This window comes from Pantherophis guttatus, chromosome 16 (assembly GCF_059756535.1).
Source record: "Pantherophis guttatus breed Tessera chromosome 16, ASM5975653v1, whole genome shotgun sequence".
Classification (NCBI taxonomy): Eukaryota; Metazoa; Chordata; class Lepidosauria; order Squamata; family Colubridae; genus Pantherophis; species Pantherophis guttatus.
In genome coordinates, this window is record NC_142078.1 from 15000838 (window position 1) to 15024164 (window position 23327).

The following is a 23327-nucleotide window of genomic DNA, read 5'->3' on the forward strand; positions in this document are numbered from 1 at the left end:
CTTATCTATCATCTCTCTCTCCCTCTCTCATCTATCTATGTATCTGTCTATCTATCTATGTATCTGTCTATCTATCTATGTATCTGTCTATCTATCTATCTATCTATCTATCTATCTATCTATCTATCATCTATCTATCTATCTATCTATCTATCTCTATATTATGTATCTATCTATCTATCTATCTATCTATCTATCTATCATCTATCTACAGTATCTATGCATCCATCCATCCATGTATCTCTCTCTCTCTCTATCTATCTATCTATCATCTCTCTCCCTCGCTTTCGCTCATCTATCTCATCTATCATCTCTCTCCCTCCCTCCCCCCCTCTCTATATATATCTATATCATCTACTCTCTCTCCCTCTCTTTCTCTCTCTCTCTCTCTCTCAGATATATTCACCTGATAGTTGTCTTCCAGTATTTGAGGGGCAGTCACAGAGATGAGCGGTTTGACTTATTCTCCGAAGCACCTGAGTTGTCAGGTGCAAACAACCAGGAGCAATTTGTTGAGTTTAATTGTTGCACTGAATTGTTCATTATTGCTATCTATACACAAGAATATGGCTGACTAATTGTCAAAGCTAAAGTAGCTAGATAAGGGTCATCTTAATTCACGGGGCCTGGACTTAGGTGTCACAAAGGTGCTTTGAAGACGTTCAAATCACAGCCGGTGAAAAACACCAGATCAGCCATCTCTCAAAACCGTCTTCACGCTGTTTGCACACGAGGCCGATCAGCTTTTTCAAAGCCTCGCGGCCCACGATTTGCAAACCACTCACTTCCAACCCTGAAATGAAAGGTGTGGGGTTTTTTGGGGGTTTATTTTCTTCCGGCAAAAGGCATTTCCAATTTTTTTTACGGCAACTTGATGCTTGAATGCCTGAGACCTCGTCAATGAGGTGCTACGGTTTAGGAGCCGGCAAAGATCGATAGAACTCGAGGAGAAAAATTCAGAAAGCGAAATGAAAGAAAAGAGTTTTAAGAGTCTAAAGGACTCACGTAGCAATCAGGGCTGCATAATTTGTACCAAAAGTCTGCAATCTTTTAAAAAAAAAACCTTGCATTTCGACTCCCGGCTAAAATCTTACGGGGAAATTGAAGAAGAGATCAATAAGATGGCAGCGTGGAAGCTTCCAAAGCTGACAAGAAAGGAACATCAGCTGGCGTTTTAATTCACCTTATGTTTGCTGAAAGCAATTGGTCAGGTTTTACCAACCTGTTTTTCCAAGACCTACAAGCCGTCCTCAATTTGTGGCCAATATTGGGGCCAGAATTTCTGTTGCTAAGCGTGTCAGCTGCCAATTTAATGACCTTTTTTTGGGTTTTTTGGAGCCAGGGTTGTTAAGCGAATCACTGCAGTTGTTGGGAATCATGTGGTCGTTAAATGAATCTGGACTTAACCTGGAATTAAGGAGAAACTTCCTGACAGCGAGGACAATTCATCAGTGGAACCACTTGCCTCCAGAAGTCGTGAATGCTCCAACACTGGAAGTTTTTAAGAAGATGTTGGATAACCTTTTGTCTGAAGTGGTGTAAGGTTTCCTTCCTAAGCAGGGGGCTGGACTAGAAGACCTCCAAGGTCCCTTCCAACTCTGTTAGTCTGTAATTCCCATGGCCACAAATACCCAATTAATCCGAATTATGAGCCACCCGTTCAATTGCTAATCTTGGATCCGGAGCGACTGTGAACAAATTTATGCCATAACTGAAAAAGGCCAATGCTAGCAGATCTTCCTGTCTTATTTCGCAAGGACAGATTCGTTTGGAAATCTCTTTCCAGGAACGTCAGAAATATTCTGATATTTGGGGATACTCTCGAGTGTGTCAGGCATTTTACACCTTGCATCCTTTAAGGAGAATTATTTCGCCTTTTCCTCAAACCCAAAGTTGTGTGTTGTTGTTTTTTTAACGTGATTCAAAACGACAAGTCGAAGGCTGAAACAAAATACCCCGTTTCCCCGAAAATAAGACATCCCCTGATAATAAGCCCAATCGGGCTTTTGACAGCATGCGCTAAAAAGAAGCCCACCCCCTGAAAATAAGCCCTCCCCGAAAATATTTAAACGCGTGCGCAGCCGATCCCCGCCATTTCCTCTGGTTATTCCACGTGCCCCCAAATAATAAGACCTCCCCGAAAATAAGGCCAAGCACTTATTTTGGGGTTCAAAAAAAATATAAGACAGGGTCTTATTTTCGGGGAAACACGGTATATATGTTAAAGGCCACTGGCTTTGCTTCCCATCAGATGAATTCTCCTTCGTGGAGGGGCTCGGATTGCATCGGAATAGTGCCCTCTTGAGGACTAGCGACATGAGCGGCTTTTGGAATTCCTTCAAGAAAAAGCTACAAGCTACTCCGGCAGCCTCCGGCAAACAGCCTTGTCATCTATCGAAGCCCAAGCCCAAGAGGTTATATAGGAAATAATCGACCACCACCTATACATTTTATACCAAATAATCTCCCACCACCCAATTCCATAAAATTAGTAGGATGCTCGGGAAAGCAAAGCCTCTTTAGAGAAGAGGAGAAGGCAGGCTGGGTTAGTTTTTCCCTCCAGCAGCTCTTGTTCTTTTCAAACATGCGAGTTGGATTCTGAGCCGGGAAAGTAAGCAGAGGCACGAGAGGCAAGATGAGGAATGCAGGTAGTCCTTGACTTATGACCGCCCCACATTTCTGCTGCCAAGCGAAACACTTGCTAAGGGAATTTTGCCCTGTTTTACGACCCTTCTTTGCCACCGTGCTTACCGTATTTTTTTGGACTATTTGATGAGAAAAAGAAGAAACAGAAATCTGCCTCTGCCTCCCAGCAATTTTGCCTCCTTGCAGCAAACAGCAAATAGCCTGCTTTACTTTCGTTTTCGTTTTCAGCATAGCTTGATTAGCCCAAGAAAGAAAAAAAAAAATCTGCCTCCCAGCAATTTTGCCTCCTTGCAGCAAACAGCAGAGGCCCGCGCACAGCAATAGGCAATGGCAATCCCTGCAGCCTGAAACAGCTGAGCGTCAGGAGGCCGATCCAACCGACAATCAGCTGTTTGTGCTAATCAGGCTGTGCTGAAACTGAAATGGGCTGTTTCTTCTTGCTGCTTGCTGCAAGGAGGTAAATTGCTGGGAGGCAGAGGCCAGTGGGTGGGGGCCAGTGTGTGGGCGGGGCTACATTCAGTGTATAAGATGCACCCAAATTTTCACCCCCTTTTAGGAGGGGAAAAGGTGCGTCTTATACTCCGAAAAATACGGTAAGTTAGTCGCACGGTTCTTAAAGTGAATCCAGCTTCCCCGTGGACTTGGCTCATACCAGAAGGTCGCAAAAAGGGGATCGTGTGACCCCGGGACGCTGCAAATCGTCATAAGTACGAATCGTCTGAAGTTTGATCGACAGACTGTGGGGTTGCAGCAACAGTTGGAAGCAGTGAAAAGCTGTCCTAGGTCACTTTTTCCAGTGCCGTTGTTGAACCTTTGACCGGTCACTAAATGAACTGTTGTAAGTCGAGGACTACCTGTGTAAGGTAGCACGGCAGTGCAGATTCTTGCCAAGGGAGGAAGCAGAGACCGCCAATCTATTTGTAGCGCCAAGGAGCTCCTCGTTTCAACCCTGGGCTACAAATTTTCTCCTTTAGTGGAAGAGACACATGGTCTTCGTTGCCCCCTTTTGCGGTTTGGCACATGGGTTTTGTGACGAGATCCTGCTGCACCCCTTAAAAACCATCTGGCCTGAAGCTCTTGCCGAGTTTGATTTTTGAAAAAAAAGACGGTTCCCATTATAAAGGAAACAAACCATTCCTTTGCTCAATGAGCCACGGTGGCGCAGTGGTCAGAGTGCAGTACTGCAGGCTACCTCTGCTGACTGCAATTTGGCAGTTCGATTCTCACCAGGCTCAAGGTTTCGAGTCAGGCTTCTATCCTTCTGAGGGGGGGGTCAAATGAGGACCCAGATTGTTGGGGGCGATAGGCTGACTCTGTTAAACCGCTTAGAGAGGGCTGTAAAAGCACCGTGAAGCGGTATATAAGTCTAAAGGCTATTGCGAATTGCTTTCTCTGCAAATCAGCCCAGCAAAGAGAGCGGTGGGGATCTTGCAACTATTTCGTTCCTTTCATCCAGGAAAAAAAAAAAGAAAAGAAAAGAAAAAAAACAAGGAATCTCAGCCCCCCGTTTGCAGCCGACGCAACACAACCAGGCAAAAATGTGAACCTGTGCAAGGGAAATATCCCCGTCCATACCTCTGGATCAAAACCGCCGAATCGTTCTCCCGTTTTCGACGTTTCCTCTCGGCGTAGCCCCTGAACGCCCTGGAGAACCAGGTTTAAGGCATTAAAAGCGAGCCAACAGAAGCTTTGAAACGGAGCGATGGCATGGAAAGAACGGGGTGGGGGTGGGGTGGGGTGGGGTGGGAGGACAAGGAAGAGATGAGACGGACACGGGGTACCAAATCTTGGAATCGGGGAGGAGGAGGAGGAGAAGACGCAAGGGACGAAAACGAGGAATCACGTCACAAGATGGCAAGGAAACCAGGCCAGGCGGGTGCCCGATGCACGGGCATACAGAATCTGGGCGAGGAGACAGCTTGTGGGAGAAAGGAAATCTCTACCACCCCCACCCCCAAATGATGCCCAACATGTTGAGTCAACCCTACACTGCAACATTTTTGGAAGTTGTTGTGTCCTTGCCACCTCCTCCTCAGGGCTGGGAACTGACCCAAAGTCACCCAGAAGGCTTCGTGTCTAAGGTAGGACTAGAACTCAGGGTCTCCAGCCTCTAAGCCCATGCCTTTAACCCCTGCACCAAACTGGTCCTGCCAGATCCGTCTTCCTACGACTGAGGGAGAGAAAAAAGAGGGACTGGCCCAAAAGTCAATCCGGATGGCTTTGTGCCTAAGGCAGAACTAGAACTCGGGACCGCCAGCTTCTAATCCCATGTCCTTAATCCTTACAACCACACTCTTCCTCTAGTGGCCTTCTAGTTCCTAGGGGGATAGAGATAGAGATAATAGAGATGATAGAGATAGAGATAGAGATAGAGATAGATAGAGAAAGAGAAAGAGAGAGAGAGAGAGAGAGAGAGAGAGAGAGATGGGTGGATGTTTGGGTGGGGGTGAGAGATGGATGGATAGAGACAGACAGACAGACAGAGACAAGATAGAGAGAGAGACAGAGAGAGAGACAGAGACAGACAGACAGACAGACACAGAGAGACAGACAGACAGACAGACAGACACAGAGAGACAGACAGACAGACAGACAGACAAAGAGAGAGAGACAGAGAGAGACAGAGATGTGGATGTTTGGGTGGGGCTGGGTGGGAGGTGGATGGATAGAGAGAGGCAGAGACAGAGACTGACAGAGAGAGACAGAGAGAGACAGAGACAGAAACAGAGACAGAGACAGAGAGACAGAGACAAAGAGAGACAGAGACACAGAGAGAGGCAGAGACAGAGACAGAGAGAGAGAAAGAGATAGACAGACAGACACAAACACAGACAGAAAGAGAGAGGGAGAGAGAGAGATGAGTGGGTGGATGGGTGGATGTTTGGGTGGGGGTGAGAGGTGGATGGAGAGAGAAAGAGAGAGACAGAGACAGAGACAGAGACAGAGAGACAGAGACGCCCAAAGTCACACAGCCGGCTCCTTGCCGAAGGCAGGACTAGAACTCACAACCTCCCGGTTTCTAACTCAGCACTTCCAGCACCAGACCAACCTGTTGGAATCTGCAGTGGCTTCTTGCCATTTCGTAAGAAGGAAGGCACACAGAGACGATCAAATGAAACCAACCCCCGTTTGTTCTGAAGGTTAAGAGGAGCTTCTTCTAAAATGGAAACGCTTTCCAGCAAGAGGGTGCAAAACCAGCCAGGCAGGCCAACATATTGGGACCAAAAGAGAGATCTCCCAAAAGGCAGCCTTATAAAACTTACTACCACCAGTTGACTAGCCTGACTAGGTAGCTCCAGTGGCTAAGACACTTGAGCTTGTCCATCAGAAAGGTCGGCAGTTCGGCGGTTCGAATCCCTAGTACAGGTCTTCCGCGTGAGCAGGGGGTTGGACTGGATGACCTCCAAGGTCCCTTCCAACTCTATTACTGTTTTAAAAAAATGGCTTTTCAAAGGACTTGAAGAAATGGAAGGAAGATCCAACTTTCTGACTAGGAAGGCGAGGGGTTATTTTCAGGATCAGAGATCTGCCAAAGTTCTCAGGAGAAGCTCCTGGAGAATAACAGAAAAGGCGCCAGGTTTTCCAACAAGAATCAATGGATTGATATCCAAAGGGCTTTTAATTTTATTTTTTGAGACTATTCATCGAGAGATATTTTCTATCCCTCGTGGGATTTAAGCGGAGAACGATAGACATGAGGTCCCTGAGGCTCTCTGAGGTTGGTTGTTTTGTGGACATCTTATGACCCAACTAGGGAACATCATCAGTGCTACTTGGTGGGACTTGCTCCCTGTTTATATGCAGTAGCTCTGAGCTGGATTATCTTCTTGCAGGTGTTTCATGACCCATCTAGGTAATAACATCGCTGCCTATCAGGAATACTAAAGGTAAAGGTTCCCCTCGTACATCTGTGCTAGTCGTTCCCGACTCTAGGGGGCGGTGCTCATCTCCGTTTCAAAGCCAAAGAGCCAGCGCTGTCCGAAGACGTCTCCGGGGTCATGTGGCCGGCATGACTCAACGCGAAAGGCGCACGGAACGCTGTTACCTTCCCACCAAAGGTGGTCCCTATTTTTCTACTTGCATTTTTTTTTTTACGTGATTTCGAACTGCTAGGTTGGCAGAAGCTGGGAATACTACAAGATCCCAAACTGTGAATAAAATACAACGCATATTCTAAGGTCATCCTAAGCAGTGGTGAAATCCAAATTTTTTTACTACTGATTCTGGGGGTGTGGCAGGGGAAGGGTACTGCAAAATCCTCATTCCCTTCCCACTCCTGGGGGTCGGATATTGCAAAATATCCATTCCCACCCCACTCTGGGGCCAGCCAGAGGTGGTATTTGCTGGTTCTCCGAACTACTCAAAATTTCCGCTGCCGGTTCTCCGAACTACTCAAAATTTCCGCTGCCGGTTCTCCGAACTGTTCAAAATTTCCGCTGTAGGTTCGCCAGAACCTGTCAGAACCTGCTGGATTTCACCCCTGTCCCTAAGGCAGATGTCAAATTCTGTTTTTCGCTTTAAGTGTGGGTGGCTACTCCCCCAATTATTCCGAACTCCATTGTTTCAGGGCACCAGAATTCAAACTTGCTCAACATTTCCACAAGGACAAAATACTGTCGTTCCCCACCTCCACGATTGCACAATTCCTTTCAGCCATCCGGGTGTTTACCTTCCACATCTTACATCCCCTCTAGGGATCTCCTCGTACGAAAAGACATCACGGATGGACAAAGGGCCACTTGAGGCAACCGGGGAAGGATTTTACACAATGACCAACACCAAAGGGTTTTTTTTTCTTCAAACGCTTGGAATTCCAGACGCCCAACTCGGCCAGAAAGCAAAAGATGGAAGTTGCAAAGCAGCAGACGGGAAAATGGAAGTATGGACCACAACATCTTCACGCTTCCAAACGAAAATGATGGCAGAAGAAAGGATGGCTCAACTCTAGGTCTTTTTTTTGGAGGGTGGGGAAGTATCGACACGGGCACAACATACCGAAAGAAATGTAGAAGTTTTTGACCTAAGGATGCCCATACAAGCAAACGATAAAAGAATAGACAAGATTTATGGAGGAGGCGCGGTGGCAATTATACTTACGAAATGCTGGCGACCCCAAAAAGAATCCAGAAGCAGAAAGAGGAAAAACAGCAAGAAGAGACGTTAGCAGCAAACCCCTTTTTCATCGTTAACTATCCTTTGTTGTGCGAACGGTTCACAGATACAGACAGTCCTCAGCGGGTGACTGCAACGGAGCCCAATTTTTCTGTTGCTAAGCGAAGGCCGTTGCTAAGGGAGTGTTGCCCCATTTTAACGACCTTTCTTGACACCGTCATTAAGTGAATTCCCGCAGTTTTTAAATTAGTAATGCGTTGGTTCTGCGAATCTGGCTTTTGTTGTGGTCCGCCAACAGCCTGCCGGGTTGGCGGCAGAGTCAGACAGTGAGGAGGCTGGGGAGGAACACGGGCCAGTCCTGGAGTCTGGGGAAGGCTCGGACGAGGGCTCTGCGTCAGAGGCAGAGATGGGGCCAAGGTCATCGGGGAGTTATGTGCTGACTCCGGAGCCTCCAGAGTCAAACATCAGCGAGTCAGAGGAACAGGGAGAGTCTGTTCTCAGTGTGTGAATGCGCAGAGCTGCCAGAAGGCAAGAACAGTTAAGACAAAAGGGGCGACTCAGGAGTAAGGCTTGGAGATGATTGGCCCCTTCCATAAGACCTAAAGGAGGAGCAAAGGCACATGAGCCTTTGCAGGAAGCAACTTTGTTTGTTCTGGTCGGTTTAAATTCTGAAGCTCCGTTCTGACTCTGTGCTCCGTGTGACCTTGCAAAGCTAATTGCCAATTAGGTCTTTGGCAGCGTGCCAAGGGAGATGAAGGTGGGTGCTTGTCAGCCTTATCTGTGGCAGACCTCTGTTGGACTCTTTACAAACTATCTGTGACTCATCACGGGCTGGGAATGAACAGAATTCAACAGCCGTTGAAATAAAAAGAGCGTTTTGGGGACTAATCGTGTGCTTTTTACTGTCTCAGGAAGCCTAGGTCAGAACAGCTTCCACTCAGGCTGGGCTTGTCAGAAGGTTGCAAAAGGGGATTGCATGAAACTCCGGACAGTGCGACCGTCGTAACTACGATTCAGTTGCCAAGCGTCACCTGAATTTTGAGGGAGGGAGGTTTGGCCCGAGATGGGCAGCAAAAAAAGAAATGTAATGACCAAAATAAAAAGCACAAGGCGGTTGCCGAAGATCCAGATTGTGACCGCGGGGTCCCTTACGACAATCGCAACCTTAAGGAGATCGTGAAGTCCCTTTTCCAAACAAACAGGCCCTTAAACAAACGGTCATAAACCGAGGACCTCCTGCTCGATCACATGAAGTTTGCATTAAATAAAAGAGAAGGGCAGGGGAGTTGCTGGCGGTCGGATTGAAAAGAGCGCGCTCATTTTTTTATGCTCCTCCAACGAGGAGGATGCTTCCCCCCCCCATCCCCACCCCATGCTCGCCATTCCCCCCCCTCCCCACTTTCTTTGGCCGAACTTACGCTTGCATAGTAGTTGTCGCTGTTTGGAAAGTGAAAAGATTCTCTTTGGGTAGCCAAGTCCTGATAGGAACATCATCTGGAATAAAGGAGGAAGAGGAGAAACAGTTGGAGAAGACCGCCAAGCACAAATGTCTGTAAGTAGAAGTAGAACGACTGGGGCAAAAGAAAGCCAAGATAGTACCAATAGGGCTTGTCGCTTTGTGTGGGGGCGGGGGGCATTCCAAAACATCTGGAGCACCACTTGAATGTTCTGTCCCCGTCTCACACACGCACACAAACCGATAGCCAGGGGTTAAATAAAACTGGCAGACAACAAATTCTTTCGATAAGAGGATTGGCAGCAACCCCTTGGCTGCTTGCCAAGAACTTTACTCATAGAGGGAGGGGTTGTTCCTCCGTCAGATAAACCCAAACAAGATACACACAGTTCAAGAATTGTCAAGTCCAGTCCGTATTAAATCCAAGGCAGATAACGTTGTTTCCAAAGATACAATGTGACTCGCTAGTAGTTTAGTTTTGTCCGTCACCCACTACTGCTTGACATCCTCAAACTATCACATCTGCCTCTGTCGGGTTCTTGGGAAGGGCTCGATAGGTGGACAGAAATGACCAATCCAGTCCAAAAATGACCAATAATACTTGGACGCAGTGGCATTGACAAAATCCTGATCGGTCAATTGCAGAAGGCAGCTTGACCTGGAATAGCTTATATCCCACAACTGGAGCTTGAACACCGTCAAACATCCACATCTGCCTATTTCAGGTGCTTGGGAAGGACTCGAGAGGTGGACAGAAATGACCAATCCAGTCTAAACATCCGGCTGACTGTGCAACGAACCATAATAATACTTGGACTGCCGTGGCATTGACACAATCCCCATCGGTCAATTGCAAAAGGCAGCTTGACTTTGAAGAGCTGACATCCCGCAACCAGACCTTCGATACCGTCATACATCGACATCTGCCTATCTCAGGTCCTGGGGAAGTAGGCAAGATGCCAAATCCAGTTTAAACATCTGGCCTGACTCTGTTCTGAATCATCATCATAATAATACTTGAACACCATTGCCGTTGGAAAAAATCCCCATCGGTCAATTGCGAAAGGCAGCTTGACTTGAACGGCTGACATACCGCGACGATATCTCGAATGCTGTCAAACAACGGTTTCTGCCTATCCCAGGTGCTTGGGAAGGACTCGACAGGTTGACAAAAATGCCAAACACAGTCTTAACATCTGGCTGACTGTGCGATGAACCATCGCGTAATAACCAGAACAACCCAGCGGTGCCACCAAGAGAGAAAAGGGGAAGCGATCGATCCCAAGTGTATAACTTATGACGTGGGATAAAAATGATACGATGCCCTCCGGGACAGCTCAGTTCTCGCTGATTTTTATGGGCAAAGTTTGCTACGGCAGCCACAGAGCTGCAATAACCTCTCTAGGATTAGGGTTACTATTACAAAGGAAATAAACCGGCTGAGTGTTTTATGTTTTGGAGCCATTTAATTGCTTTCGGAGTAACAGAAGGGTTTTTTTTTTTCCCCCGTCGTGTTTTTTTTTTGGCCTTATCTTGAATTTCATATCGCAAAAGGTTTGGACTGCCTCCCTTTTGGTAGGGAAACCAAAAATAGCCCAGTTCATTCGTTCACTGACCAGCCGGTAGTGGGTTTCAAAAATGTTCGCTACCGGTTCGGTGGGCGTGGCTAAGTGGGGGCATGTGAGTGAGTGGGCGTGGCCAACTTGACGTCACTCACGCCACTCAGTCACAGCTCACAGGAAAAGGTAGGAAAATTTTGGGAATTTCCACCTATCTACCCTGCCTTCCCTTCGCCAGTTGCCCCTGTTTCCCCTCCTTTAGCAGCCCCGGCCCTAGCCCCGTTTCCTCCCCCACCACCGCCTCTTTGTTCAGGCTGCTAATCTTACGCGGCGGCTGGTCCAGAGTCCGGAAGGCAAGCTGACCGGAGTTTTCAGCGGCCCCCAGCCAGCCGACGCTGCTGGAAAGCGGTTGGCAAAGAAGCCTCCCATCCACAGGCCGCCGAAAAGTACCGGAGGTCGCGGGAAAAGTTGCTGCTGTCACCGCTATGTTCTTCGCACATGCACATCCCATTGGACTTGCAAGGCAACGGGATGCGCGTGTGAGAAGAACATGGCAGCAACGAACATGACAGGTGGGGTGAGCGAGCGGCAACCGGGGACCAGTTCAGGGGCATGGCCAGCCAGCCATCGCTACCGGTTCGGCGACCTTGGCCAAATTACCCCCAGCGGTTCGCACGAACCGGCTGAATACCACCTCTGTGACCAGCCCTAACGTCACATTAACACAACTTGCAACCTTGCCAGAATCAACTTATCTAGCTCCGCGTTTATTTATTGCTTTATTTATCACCCTTAGAAACCTACAAGACAGGTGGACTTCAACTCCCAGAATTCCCCAGCCATGTTTTCTTAAAACTGCCAAGTTTGAGAAATGCTGAGCTAGCCTATAAAGTTTGAGGGGGGGTGGGGGAAATAACTACGGATGAGAACGATTAACGAAAAGAAATCGCATCAACGTATCGCTAAAACAAAAGCTTTAAGGGGATGGAAACGCCAGTACGGCCTATGCAGTATTTAAATAACGTCAAAAACCAAATTCGCCAACATTTAGCTAGGAGATCCCCCCCAAAATCTAAAAATCATAATTTGCCGTTTGACTGGCATTAGGCATGGGTAGATATTTTGGGATAGAAAAAATACTTTTTCTCTGTCCCAATACTTACACTTGGTGTAAAAGAGATAATAAACCTTCGATAAACTACAAAGCTACTATAGCAACTACAAAAGGATTTACTTCCAGCCAAGGGAAACTAACCTATGGAACTCAGTGCAGGAAGTCCTCGACTTACAACGGTTCATTTAGTGACCAAAAGTTACAACGGCACTGAAAAAAAGGACTTGTGACTGTTTTTCACACTTAACGACCGTTGCAGCTCCCCCATGGCCACGCAATCAAAATTCAGATGCTTGGCAACAGACAACCGTATTTACGATGGTTGCTGGATCCCGGGGATCACTTGATCCCTTTTTGGGATCTTCCGATAAGTAAAGTCAATACAGATTCACTTAACAACCAGGTTACTAACGTATCGACAAGCAGTGATTCACGCAAGGTCGCGAAATGGGCCCAAACTCACTGACAAAGTGAGCCTCGCTTAGCAACGTAAATGCTGGGCTCACCGGTGGTCGTAAAGTCGAGGACTACCTGTACCACTGTTCTGCCCCATCTACGGAACCAAAGAACGCAGCACACACAAAGTCTGTACAAACCTTAGTTTACTAAATTAAATCAGTCCTTTTCAAACAAAGGTTGTTAATTAACTTTCTTAACAGCCTACAAAGACTCCAAAGAATAAATAATTGCAATCTTACTAGGATTGGCAGAAAGCCCAGAAGCAATTTGCAGGTAACTGATAAAAGAACTAAGATCAAGACGTGAAGGAGAGTGAACGAAGTTGTTCCCTGCAAATTGCTTCAGTCGGTGTTCCTCCTTAAATAAGTTAAGGGAGTGGCCAATTAGCCCCAAGCCTTATTCTCGAGGAGACCTCCTCCTGAGGAGCCACTTCTGCCTTTTGGCAGCTCTGCGCGCCCGTGCATCGAGAAGAGGCTCCTCCTCTTCGTCCTCTTCACTTAAGGGAGCTTCTGGAGGTTCTGAAGGCCCTGATTGAATCCCCGCCTCTGGCACCACATCTTCTCCAGCCTCCTCACTGTCCGACTCGAGTGCCAGCTGCATAGGCTGCTGGCGCAGCACCACACCAGCCTCCTCGCTGTCGGGATCAGCTACTAGCTGCACAGGCCGCATACGGGCCACAACAACTACCCCTTTGCAGCAAGAGATGGCCATGATTAAGCCAACCTAACAGGATTGCACCTACCGGAAACGCGGTCAATGCTATACATTCTTTCCAGCTTCTTCCTGCGCCAGCCGGTCTCACCAGCTTCGTTCTGATGATGGTGCTGATGTTCTTGTTGGTGGTGTTGATGATGATGATGGTGGTGGTGGTGGTGGTGGTGGTGTGGTTGGTGTTGATTGTGATGTTCTAGATCAAACGGATGCTGAGATGACACCGTCAGCTGGGCACAAGTGGGATACTCTTTCGAGCCTTGCTGGGGACTTGGCCAACTGCCCTTGCATTGTCGGCTGATGTTGTGAGAACTTCCGGCGTTGTGGAGAGGCTGACCTAAGGACCGTTCCCCGTCCACCTCTTCTTCTTCCTCTGTCCCTTTGAGGACTACCAGCTCCATGCTCTCGCTCTGGTGCTGCGAGAGCATGGGCCTCTCGCTGGAAATGGTGTAGACGCGGGGCTTGGGGCCTTCGCCGGCCAGCTTCTCACCAGCTTCCTCGGGGAAGGTGGGCTGAAACTTCCCGTCAGAAATGAGAGACAGGCGACGCTTGTTCTGAACACCCACGTGGATCTCTGGGGAGTCTTCTTGACCGACGTAGGACTCTGCCAACAAGCGATCTGAAAACAGGATGAGAAAGACAAGATTTGAGGGACTTTCTCCCTATCTGGGTGAGGACCATCTTGGTTGACCCAACCCAACATGGGTTGAGTCTTCTTCACGACATATGACTCTGCCAACAAGTGATCTAAAAACAGGATGAGAAAGACAAGATTTGGGGGACTTTCTCCCTATCTGGGTAAGGACCATCCTTGGTTGACCCAACCCAACATGGGTTGAGTCTTCTTCACGACATATGACTCTGCCAACAAGCGATCTGAAAACAGGATGAGAAACACACAAGATTTGAGGGACTTTCTCCCTATCTGGGTAAGGACCATCCTTGGTTGACCCAACCCAACCTAGTGGCCCAAACGATTGCTGAGAAACTTCAGCAGTTGCTTGTCCCAGCTTCTGCCAACCTAGCAGTTCAAAAGCACATAAAAAAAAAGGCAAGTAGAAAAATAGGGACCACCTTTGGTGGGAAGGTAAGAGCGTTCCGTGCGCCTTTGGCGTTGAGTCATGCCGGCCACATGACCACGGAGACGTCTTCGGACAGCGCTGGCTCTTCGGCTTTGAAACGGAGATGAGCACCGCCCCCTAGAGTCAGGAACTCTAGTATGTGCGAGGGGAACCTTTACCTTTTAAGATTAATCTCCAGGTGCAGCGAAGGGGCCTGTAAAATCAATGCAGTACGAATCTTGGGAAACGTATGTGGTCTTACCTGCACCATTCTTGCCTTCGGGATGGTTTTGAGAAAGATAATCCCCAAAAGCCCTCGCCGCTCTTCAAAGAATCCAGTGTGGGGAAATGCAAACATCAAAAGGCCCAAAGGGAAAGAGAAGGAAGAGAAAAAAAATTATTAATAATCCCGGCAGCAAAATTCAAGGCACTGCTTACCTGCCAATCCCATTGCCTTCCCCCCTCCCCTCTCCCAAACGGAAATTTTAATAAGAGATTGCAAAGAGATGCAAAGTGGCCCCGTAAAATAAAAATTGCCTGCATTTTTCATTCCTCCCCCCCCCTTATACATTCTCCCCCCCCCACTCTGTCTCTCCGGCATGCGTACTCAGCTGGTTCAATGTTGCTAATGCTGCTCTTGGCCTTACACCAGCAGAAAAATTGACAAGTGATATATATTCTGCTGAGAAATTAAAGATATTTTCTTGTGGGGAAGAGAGGGAGGGAGGGAGGGAGGGAGGGGGGGAGAGAGAAATTATTCAAATTGGGAAAACCAGGAAGGACCACAGGTTTCTCCAGAGCCGCCTGTTCCCACGGTCCGGCCGTATCTTTGGATTAACTACGTGCCATCAAATTAGGCTCAGCTTTGAGGGACCACGTAGATGGAGCTTGTCTAGGATGGATTTGTAGGTAAGAAGGAAATGGGATCTGATAGACTCTTCTTTTGATCCTTAATAGAGGGAAGGGGAGGAGAGGAGAGGAGAGGAGAGGAGAGGGAGAAAGGAGAAAGGAAAAAGGAGAAAGGAGAAAGGAGAAGAAGAAAGGAGAGAGGAGAGGAGAGGAGAGGGAGAGGGAAAAAGGAGAGAGGAGAAGAAGAAAGAAGAAAGAAGAAAGAAGAGAGGAGGGGAGAGGAAGAGAGGAGAGGGAGAAAGGAGAAAGGAGAAAAGAGAAAAGAGAAAAGAGAAAAGAGAAGAAGAAAGGAGAGAGGAAAGGAGAGGGAGAGGGAGAAAGGAGAAAAGAGAAAAGAGAAGAAGAAAGGAGAGAGGAGAGGAGAGGGAGAGGGAGAAAGGAGAAGAAGAAAGAAGAAAGAGGAGAGGAGAGAGAAAAGAAAAGAGAAAAGAGAAGAAGAAAGTAGAGGGGAGAAGAGAGGGGAGGGAAGGACAGGACAGGACAGGACAGGACAGGACAGGACAAGACAGGACAGGAAAGGAAAGGACAGGACAGGACAGGACAGGACAGGACAGGACAGGACAGGAAAGGACAGGAAAGGAAAGGAAAGGAAAGGAAAGGAAAGGAAAGGAAAGGAAAGGAAAGGAAAGGAAAGGAAAGGAAAGGAAAGGAAAGGAAAGGAAGGAAGAGGAAGGGAGGGGGGAGAAGAAGGGAAAGGGAAGGGGAGAGGAAGGAAGGATCTATCTATCTAACAAAAGGAAATTCAATGTAGAGAAAAGTAAAGTCTTACACTTCGATAAGAAAATCCAAAAGCACACATATAAACTGGGGGGGAAACCAGGCTTAATAGCAGTGACTGTGAGAGGGATCTTGGACTCTTAGTGGACAACCAGCTAACTATGAGCCAGCAGTGTGCAGCGGCAGCTAAAAAAGCCAATGCAATCCTAAATGGGGTAGGGTCTCCTGCTTGAGCGGGGGGTTGGACTAGATGACCTATAAGGTCCCTTCCGACTCTGTTAATCTGTTAAAACCATACAATCCTGAACCTCAGGCGAGTCTCCACCTTTTTTGATCACACTTCGAAAGTCCACCTCGCCCTCGTTCCCTTCCAGCGTGGCTCTCTGTCCCTTTTGGGAGGAGAAACATCTCCTGGTCTCTAAACTCGTCTTGCAAGTTCGGTTGTTTACCAAGAGCCAAAACAAGAAGAAGAAGACGAAGAAGGAGAAGAAAAATTCACAGAAGGTAATAAGCCATCGAGGGAAGTAATTGTTCAGGGGCGCTGGGAATCAAATTAAAGAGCTTGAGGAACCCCAAGAGATGCCAAATTGAACTTCTGAGAATCTCTTACTCCAGGGACTACGTAGAGATCTCCAGTTTGGCCAACCCGCTTTGCTTTTTAACCCTAAAGAAAGAGAAGCACCTGGGAATAACAGAACAACAGCTCTGGAAGGGACCTTGGAGGTCTTCTAGTCCATCCCCGTGCTCAAGCAGGAAAAACCTAGACGTTTCAGGCAAAAGGTTGTCCAGTCCCTTCTTGAAAGCCTCCAGTGATGGAGCTTCTGAAAGCAAGTCATTTCACTGGTTCAATTGTTCTCACTTTTAGGAAATTCCTCCTTAGTTCTAAGTTGCTTCTCTCCTTAGTTAGTTTCCATCCGTTCCTTCTTGTCCTGCCTTCTGGTGCTTTGGAGAATAGCTTGACTGCCTCTTCTTTGGGGGCAGCCCCTGAGATATTGGAAGACTGCTATCATGTCTCCCCTAGTCCTTCTTTTCATCAAACTAGACATACCCAGTTCCTGCAACCGTTCTTTGTATGTTTTAATCTCCAAGCCTTTAATAATCATCTTCGTTGCTCTTCTCTGAACTTTGTCCAAAGTCTTTTTGACCAAAACTGGATGCAATATTTCGGGGAGGTTGGGTGTGTATGTGGCCTCACTCAGGTTTTATAAAGCGGTAATAATGCATAAAATAATAATAAACTGACTTATGGCTGGCTCTCGCATTTATAACCGTCGCAGCGTCCTCATTGGCCATCTTCCTAGCTGGCTCTCGACAAGCCAAGCCGAACTGGGAGACGGGATTCGTTTAAAAACTGCCATTTAACAACCCATGGCAACAACAACAACAACAACAATTGTCGTCAAATTGGCCGCAAACTCGCGTAACCATCTTGCTTAAGAACGGAAATTCTGCTCCCAATTGTGGTCGTAAATCGAGGATTACATGCGTTCCAAAATGAGAGGGAAACCTAAAATCCCAGCTAGGAAAGAAGGAAGGGGGTTCGACAGAGGTAGTCCTCAACTTTCAACCGTTCGTTTAGTGACCGTTCAAAGTTACAATCGCAATTTTAAAGAAGTGAATTAAGACCGTGTTTCACACTTACGACCGTAGCAGCCTCCCCCTGGTCACGCGATTCAAATTCGGACGCTTGGCAACTACTTCGTATTTATGACAGTCGCAGTCTCCTGGGGGAAATCACACGATCCCCTTTTGCGCCGCCAAGTCAAAGGGGAAGCTGGATTCGCTTAATGACAGTGTCACTCACTTAACAGCCGCAGTGACTTGCTTAACAACGGTCAGCTGGAAAGATCGCGAAGCGGGGCAAAATTCACCGAGCAAATGTTTCGCTTAGCAACAGAAACGAGCTCAATTGTGATTCGTAAGTCAGCGACTGTCGGTATATTTGGCTTGCATTAAATAATTTGCGGTCGAAGAAGCAGCAAGCGAATATACGGGACGACAAGAATCTGTTTTAGACTTATAGAAAAACAGCCGTACGTGCTTTTCTACAGATCCTCGGGTTTTGCAACTGGGGAGGGAAAAAAAATCCCAAGAGATGCTATTTCCCAGCAAACTTTTATTGTTCGTGGCAGGACTAGAAACTGTTTTCAGCCGGTCAGGCTTTTGATTTTCCTTCTAAAGATCCTCAGAGCCCCCAATCCACCACCCCCCCCCAGTTTTAGCAGTGCCCTGTTTTCGATGTTCGTCAGAGTTGGAAGACGACCGAGAAAAAGGTCACTCCGTCTGCAGAATCCATCTCTTTCCGAAACCGAGTGGGTCCCCTTGGATCTTCAAACCTATCCGGTTAAGGTGGTGGAAAGGGACAGATAGAAATCAAAGAGAGCGAAGAGATTTTTTTAAGGCACAGATTCTAGCTGGGTGACCTTGGGCTAACATTTCCTTCCCACCAGACCAGTCCAAGCCGATAGATTCCTTGTCGCAGGAGTGGGGGAGAAGGAGGAAAAGCCAAAAAGGAGGCAGGGATATTTTGTGCGCCATCTGGAGTTGTCCGAATTTTGATGGGCAGCGGGACAGCTTCACAAAAGAGAACAAGGAAACATTGGAATAATTCTTGCCACCGTTCTTTTTCTGCTATATTAAGAGACAAAAAGCACCTCTGTTTTTTTTTTCATTGGCTGTCAGCCCTGTCAAATCGAAGGAACGAGTCCATCAACCCTTCAACGGCATCAAGACTTAAGGAGAGGCCCGGCTACAGCCGGAGGGAAGTGTCCTTACTAGTGCTGATCTCCAAATTATAGGAAATTAAGAGTGATTTCCGTCTCCTTCTTAACCTGGCAAAATTGCAGGATGGAGGCAAGCGGAAGCGTTCTGGGATTTCGTCTCCCGTTGAGGTGTTCTTTTTCTAAACGCTTCTGAAATTTAAGAAGAGCGTCTCGGAGGGAGGAATCACGGGAGAACGTTGGTGGTAGGAGAGGCACAAATGAAGGTGAATAGAGGTGTCTCAGGATAACGTTGCAGGATCCAATCTGGGTCGGTCGCCAATGCCAGAGGTTTTGCCTTCCGAGCTTTTCGGACTCGTTCTGGAAACCATCTTCAGGGAACTTCTCTCTACCTACCTACCTACCTACCTACCTACCTACCTACCTACCTATCTATCTATCTATCTAACTACCTACCTACCTACCTACCTATCTATCTATCTATCTATCTATCCATCCATCTGACATCTGGAGTTAAATCCTGACTGGCTCAAGGTTGATTCAGCCTTCCATCTTTCCAAGGTCAGTAAAATGAGGACTTGGATTGTTGAGGGCAAACCACTTAGGGCTGCAAAGCACTGTGAAGAGGTATATAACTCTTATTGCTATCTATCTATCTATCTGTCTATCTGTCTATCTATCTATCTATCTATCCATCCTCCAAAGTCCCTTCTAACTCTGTTATTCTGTTCCTATGTGTCTGTCTGTCTGTCTGTCTGTCTGTCTATCATCTCTCTCTCTCTCTCTCTCTCTCTCGTCTATCATCAATCTATCCTTCTGAGCCATCTACGTATCTTATCTTATCTTATCTCTCTATCTATCCATCCATCCATCCATCCTCCAGTCCCTTCTAACTCTGTTATTCTCTTCCTATGTGTCTGTCTATCTGTCTATCATCTTTCTATCTATCTATTTATCTCTCTCTCTCTCTCTCTCTCATCTATCATCAATCTATCCTTCTGAGCCATCTACTTATCTTATCTATCTGTCTATCTCTCTATCTATCCATCCATCCATCCATCCATCCATCCATCCATCCATCCATCCTCCAGTCCCTTCTAACTCTGTTATTCTCTTCCTATGTGTCTATCTGTCTATCATCTTTCTATCTATCTATTTATCTATTTATCTATCTGTCTGTCTGTCTGTCTGTCTGTCTGTCTGTCTGTCTCTCTATTGTCTATCATCAATCTATCCTTCTGAGCCATCTACTTATCTTATCTTATCTATCTATCTATCTATCTATCTATCTATCTATCTATCTATGATTCCAAATTGAAGACTACCTGTGGTTCTTTACATTGATTCTGAGAAAAACAAAGAGGTCTACCACACACACACAAACACATATGCACACACACCCTCTCACATCACTTCTGATAATTCAACAAGCGCCACCCACATTGTTTGCACATTCTGAACAATGAGGACTAGACGCTTTGGAGCCCGAAAGCCTGTTCTCTTAGCGCATCAGATGCCAAATTCTGCGCTTGAGAAACTGAAGCTCTCTCAGTTCGGTTTGAGAGGCACAGCAAAAGTAGGAATCAGCCTCAAATCACAGTTAAATCCAGGAAGACCCTCCTCAAATCCTGAAAACATCCCAAAGATTGCAAGTTAATTCTATATAGGAATTAAACTCAAGCCTCCAGGACAGAAAAGGTACCTCTGCAAATGAGTTGCCCAAATTCTCTACATCGTCCCGCAAAAGAAATCCAAGGCCAATTGCACACTCACTGAGCGTGTAAAACACCAATTTGAATAACTTTCCCTTTTTCCCCACGCCTGCTCCAATAATTCACTCCTGAAGATTTTCATGGACGCTCTTACCTGTCTGGCCTGGTTGGGGGGGGTCACCCCTAAACAGGACCTCCCTCCCCTTTTCTCTGGACAAGCGGATCTATTCTCGGGGGACAATCTGAGGATTTGGGGGTGCATGCAGTTTGGAGGTCACGCCTCGCCCCCTTAGAGCCAGGGGTCAAGAAAGTGACAGGGAACTTCTTCTTCAGAAGGAGGAGGACCAAAGACCGCATAGGACAAGGCAGATTGAGGCCTTGGACAGAGATGTCACAACTGCACAGCCAACACTGCGGCTCCATGCTGCATTCACCAAGTTGGAAGTTCGCAAGGAGTAAAGCAGGGGCTCCCTGGAGCTTTGCCACAAATGTTCCAACAGGAGACGGGCAGCTTGCCAAGTGCTTCGCACCTCACGTCAGCTGCTATTTCGACCCAATGCGAAGCGACAGCCGGGCTGAAAATATAGAGCAGCGGCGGCTTCTGGGCTGGCCGGTATGGAAAAGTTTGGGGTTTGTTTGGGGTTTTTTTTTTTTTTAAAGTCTCTCTTTCTTTCTTAAGATGTCTTGATGTCGTGCTCACAGGGCTGACATGTGCCTTAGTAATCAAACTCCTTCCTTCCTTCCTCTTTCCTTCCCTCTTTCTCTTCCCTTCCCCCTCTTCCCCTCCCCTCCCTCCCCCTCCTCCCTCCCCATTCCCTCCCCCTTCTCTTCCCTTCCTCTTTCTTCCTTTCCTTTCCTTCTTTCCTTCCCTTCCCTTTTTGCTCCTTCCCCTCCCCTCCCTTCCTTTCCTTTCCTTTCCACTTTCTTTTCTTTTCCTTCCCTTCCTTTCCTTTCCCTTTCCTTTCTTTCCCTTTCTTTCCTTTTTCCTTTCCTTTCCTCTTTCCTTTCCACTTTCCTTTCCACTTCCCTTCCCTTCCTTTTCTTTCCCTTCACTTCCTTTCCTTTCCTTCCTTTCCTTTTTCCTTTTCTTTCCACTTTCCTTTCCTGTCCTTCCCTTCCCTTCCCTTCCCTTCCTTTCCTTTCCACTTTCCTTCTTTCCTTTCTTTTCCTTTCCTTTCCACTTCCCTTTCCTTTTCCTTTTCCTTTCTACTTTCCTTTCCACTTTCTTTTCCTTTCCTTCCCTTTCCTTCTCTCTCTCCCTCCCTCCCTCCCTCCCCCCCCTTCTCTCTCCAATCGCGGCTGGATCCTGAATCCAAGACTTCGCCTTCAACGGCACAGAGTTTTAGCAACCCGGGAAGACGCACGAGAAGGCTCCAGGGCGAACGGATTCAGCAGAAGCCCGCAAAGCTCAGCAGAAACTCACAACACAAGGGCTCCCTTCAGCCTTCCCCAACTCAGCCCGGGGGTGCAGCTAGATCTGGGGGCGAGGGGGTTGGTTAAAAGGAAACAGCGGATAGTACCCCTCTGCTAAAGGTTTGGGGTGCCCGCCCGGGTTAGCCAAGCGTGGTATATGTGTGAGCCCTACAAAGGATTGGCGTCGCCGGCACAAATCCGCACCCAGCGCTTAACTGGAGCCTGAGAGATGCTGGGTTTTGGGTTTAGGTTGGGGGGCTTCCCGCAACCCCACCAAGGCGAACCGCCTCCGACGCCCCCCGCCCCCCCTCCACACCTCTCAAACATCCCCACCTTCCCTAGCTGCGGATTGCCAGCTCGACCCGAAGCGCAAAAGCACAAGCGCTGCACGTCGCTCCTTTCCTCCTTTACTACCCCCGTAGCAACCGGGAGAACGCCCTCGCCCGCCGCGGGCTCCTTTTCCTACCGCCGCTGCCGTTCCTCCATCCCGGGGCTTCTCCTTTTGCAGCCCCCCCCTCCGTAAGCCCCCAGCCCCGGTTTCTCCCACCCAGATTCCCGGGCTCCGGCTTTTTCGAGTGTGCGGCTCCGTCGCCCCGTTCCGCAGCTGCGGCTCCTGCCGGCTTTTTTTTTTTTTACGCGCAGCCTTTTTCCTTTTTTTTTTTTTTAACGCTTTTTTGCGCCCCCCGCCGGCTTCCTTTTGGGGGGCACACACCCCCTCATCCGTTCCCCGCACCCCGATCTCCCCCTCCCACCCGCCCACCCACCCCCACTTTTCCCCCGCGGAGCAGAGAGCCGGTCGCTCACCTGACTTTGGCCGCCACCGATGCCACGGCCTCGTTGCGGAGCGAGCGGCGTTTGGAGACGGCGGTGCCCATGGTCCTCCTGGCTCATCGCCGCCGTGCCGCTCAGCCGCCGCCCATGCTGGTGGTGCCCTCCACCCCGCCGGGGCCGGGCTGCAGTCGCCGCTGCTGCCTCCGCCGACCGAGCCCCGGGTCCTCCTCCTTCTCCTCCTCCTCCTCCTCCTCCCCTGCCAGGCGGATCTGCCGAGGAGCGCTGGAGGAGGAGCCGCATCTAGTCGGCCGCCCCTCGGCGCGCACGGCGGCTGCTCATTGACTGCGGCTCCTCCGCCACCGGCGAGAAGCTGTGGGGGGGAAGAGGGGGGAGGAGGAGCTCAGGAAGGGCGTGCGCCGGCATGCCTATATTTGGGGGGTGACCGCCCCCCCCCTCCAGGCCAGCAGGACCGGAGCGCAGCTGTCCTTTGCCTCCTTCTCCGTGCGCTCCGGAGCTTGGATGGAGCAAGCCAGCGATCCATCCGTTGCAAGTTTGAGGGGGCTGCCCACAGAGAGGTGGAATTGGGGGGCGGGGGGGGGAACAAGCTGCTTTCCAAAAGCCAGACAAGGAACAATCATGGATGGAAACGGATCAAGGAGAGCTTCAACCTGGAAATAAGGAGGAATTTCCCCCGAAGGTGAGAGCAATCGACCCCATGGAACAGAAGTTGCCTTCGGAAGTTGTGGGAGCTTCATCGCTGGAGGCTTTCAAGAAGAGATTGGACTGTCAGAAATGGTGTAGGGTCTCCAGCTTAGGAGGGGTTGGACTAGATGACCTATAAGGTCCCTTCAATCTGTTGAATTGCCTGCATCACTAAGGATGGGCAAGGGAGCCCCCATCACACACCCAAATCCCAGACTGTATCGCTTTTGCCAACAGTCTTGACACAAGGTTGAAAGGTTGGAGA

At 48.5% G+C, this 23327-nt stretch overlaps 1 protein-coding gene across 2 annotated transcripts in view; it reads right to left on the bottom strand.

Annotated features, from left to right (window-relative positions):
• NSMF (NMDA receptor synaptonuclear signaling and neuronal migration factor) overlaps positions 1-22721 on the bottom strand; it is a 32741-nt gene extending 10020 nt beyond the window's left edge. The window contains exons 1-6 of one of the 2 annotated variants that reach the window (XM_034404417.3): positions 22394-22721; positions 14381-14442; positions 13089-13676; positions 9177-9252; positions 7744-7749; positions 4222-4290 (exon numbers count right to left, since the gene is read on the bottom strand). In XM_034404417.3, coding sequence (XP_034260308.1) covers positions 4222-4290; positions 7744-7749; positions 9177-9252; positions 13089-13676; positions 14381-14442; positions 22394-22464 — 872 coding nt within the window. In that variant the 5' untranslated portion in view covers positions 22465-22721. The remainder of the gene's footprint in view (positions 1-4221; positions 4291-7743; positions 7750-9176; positions 9253-13088; positions 13677-14380; positions 14443-22393) is intronic. The other variant, XM_034404420.3, reaches the window with a different exon arrangement.
• Between the last annotated feature and the right edge of the window lie 606 nt (positions 22722-23327).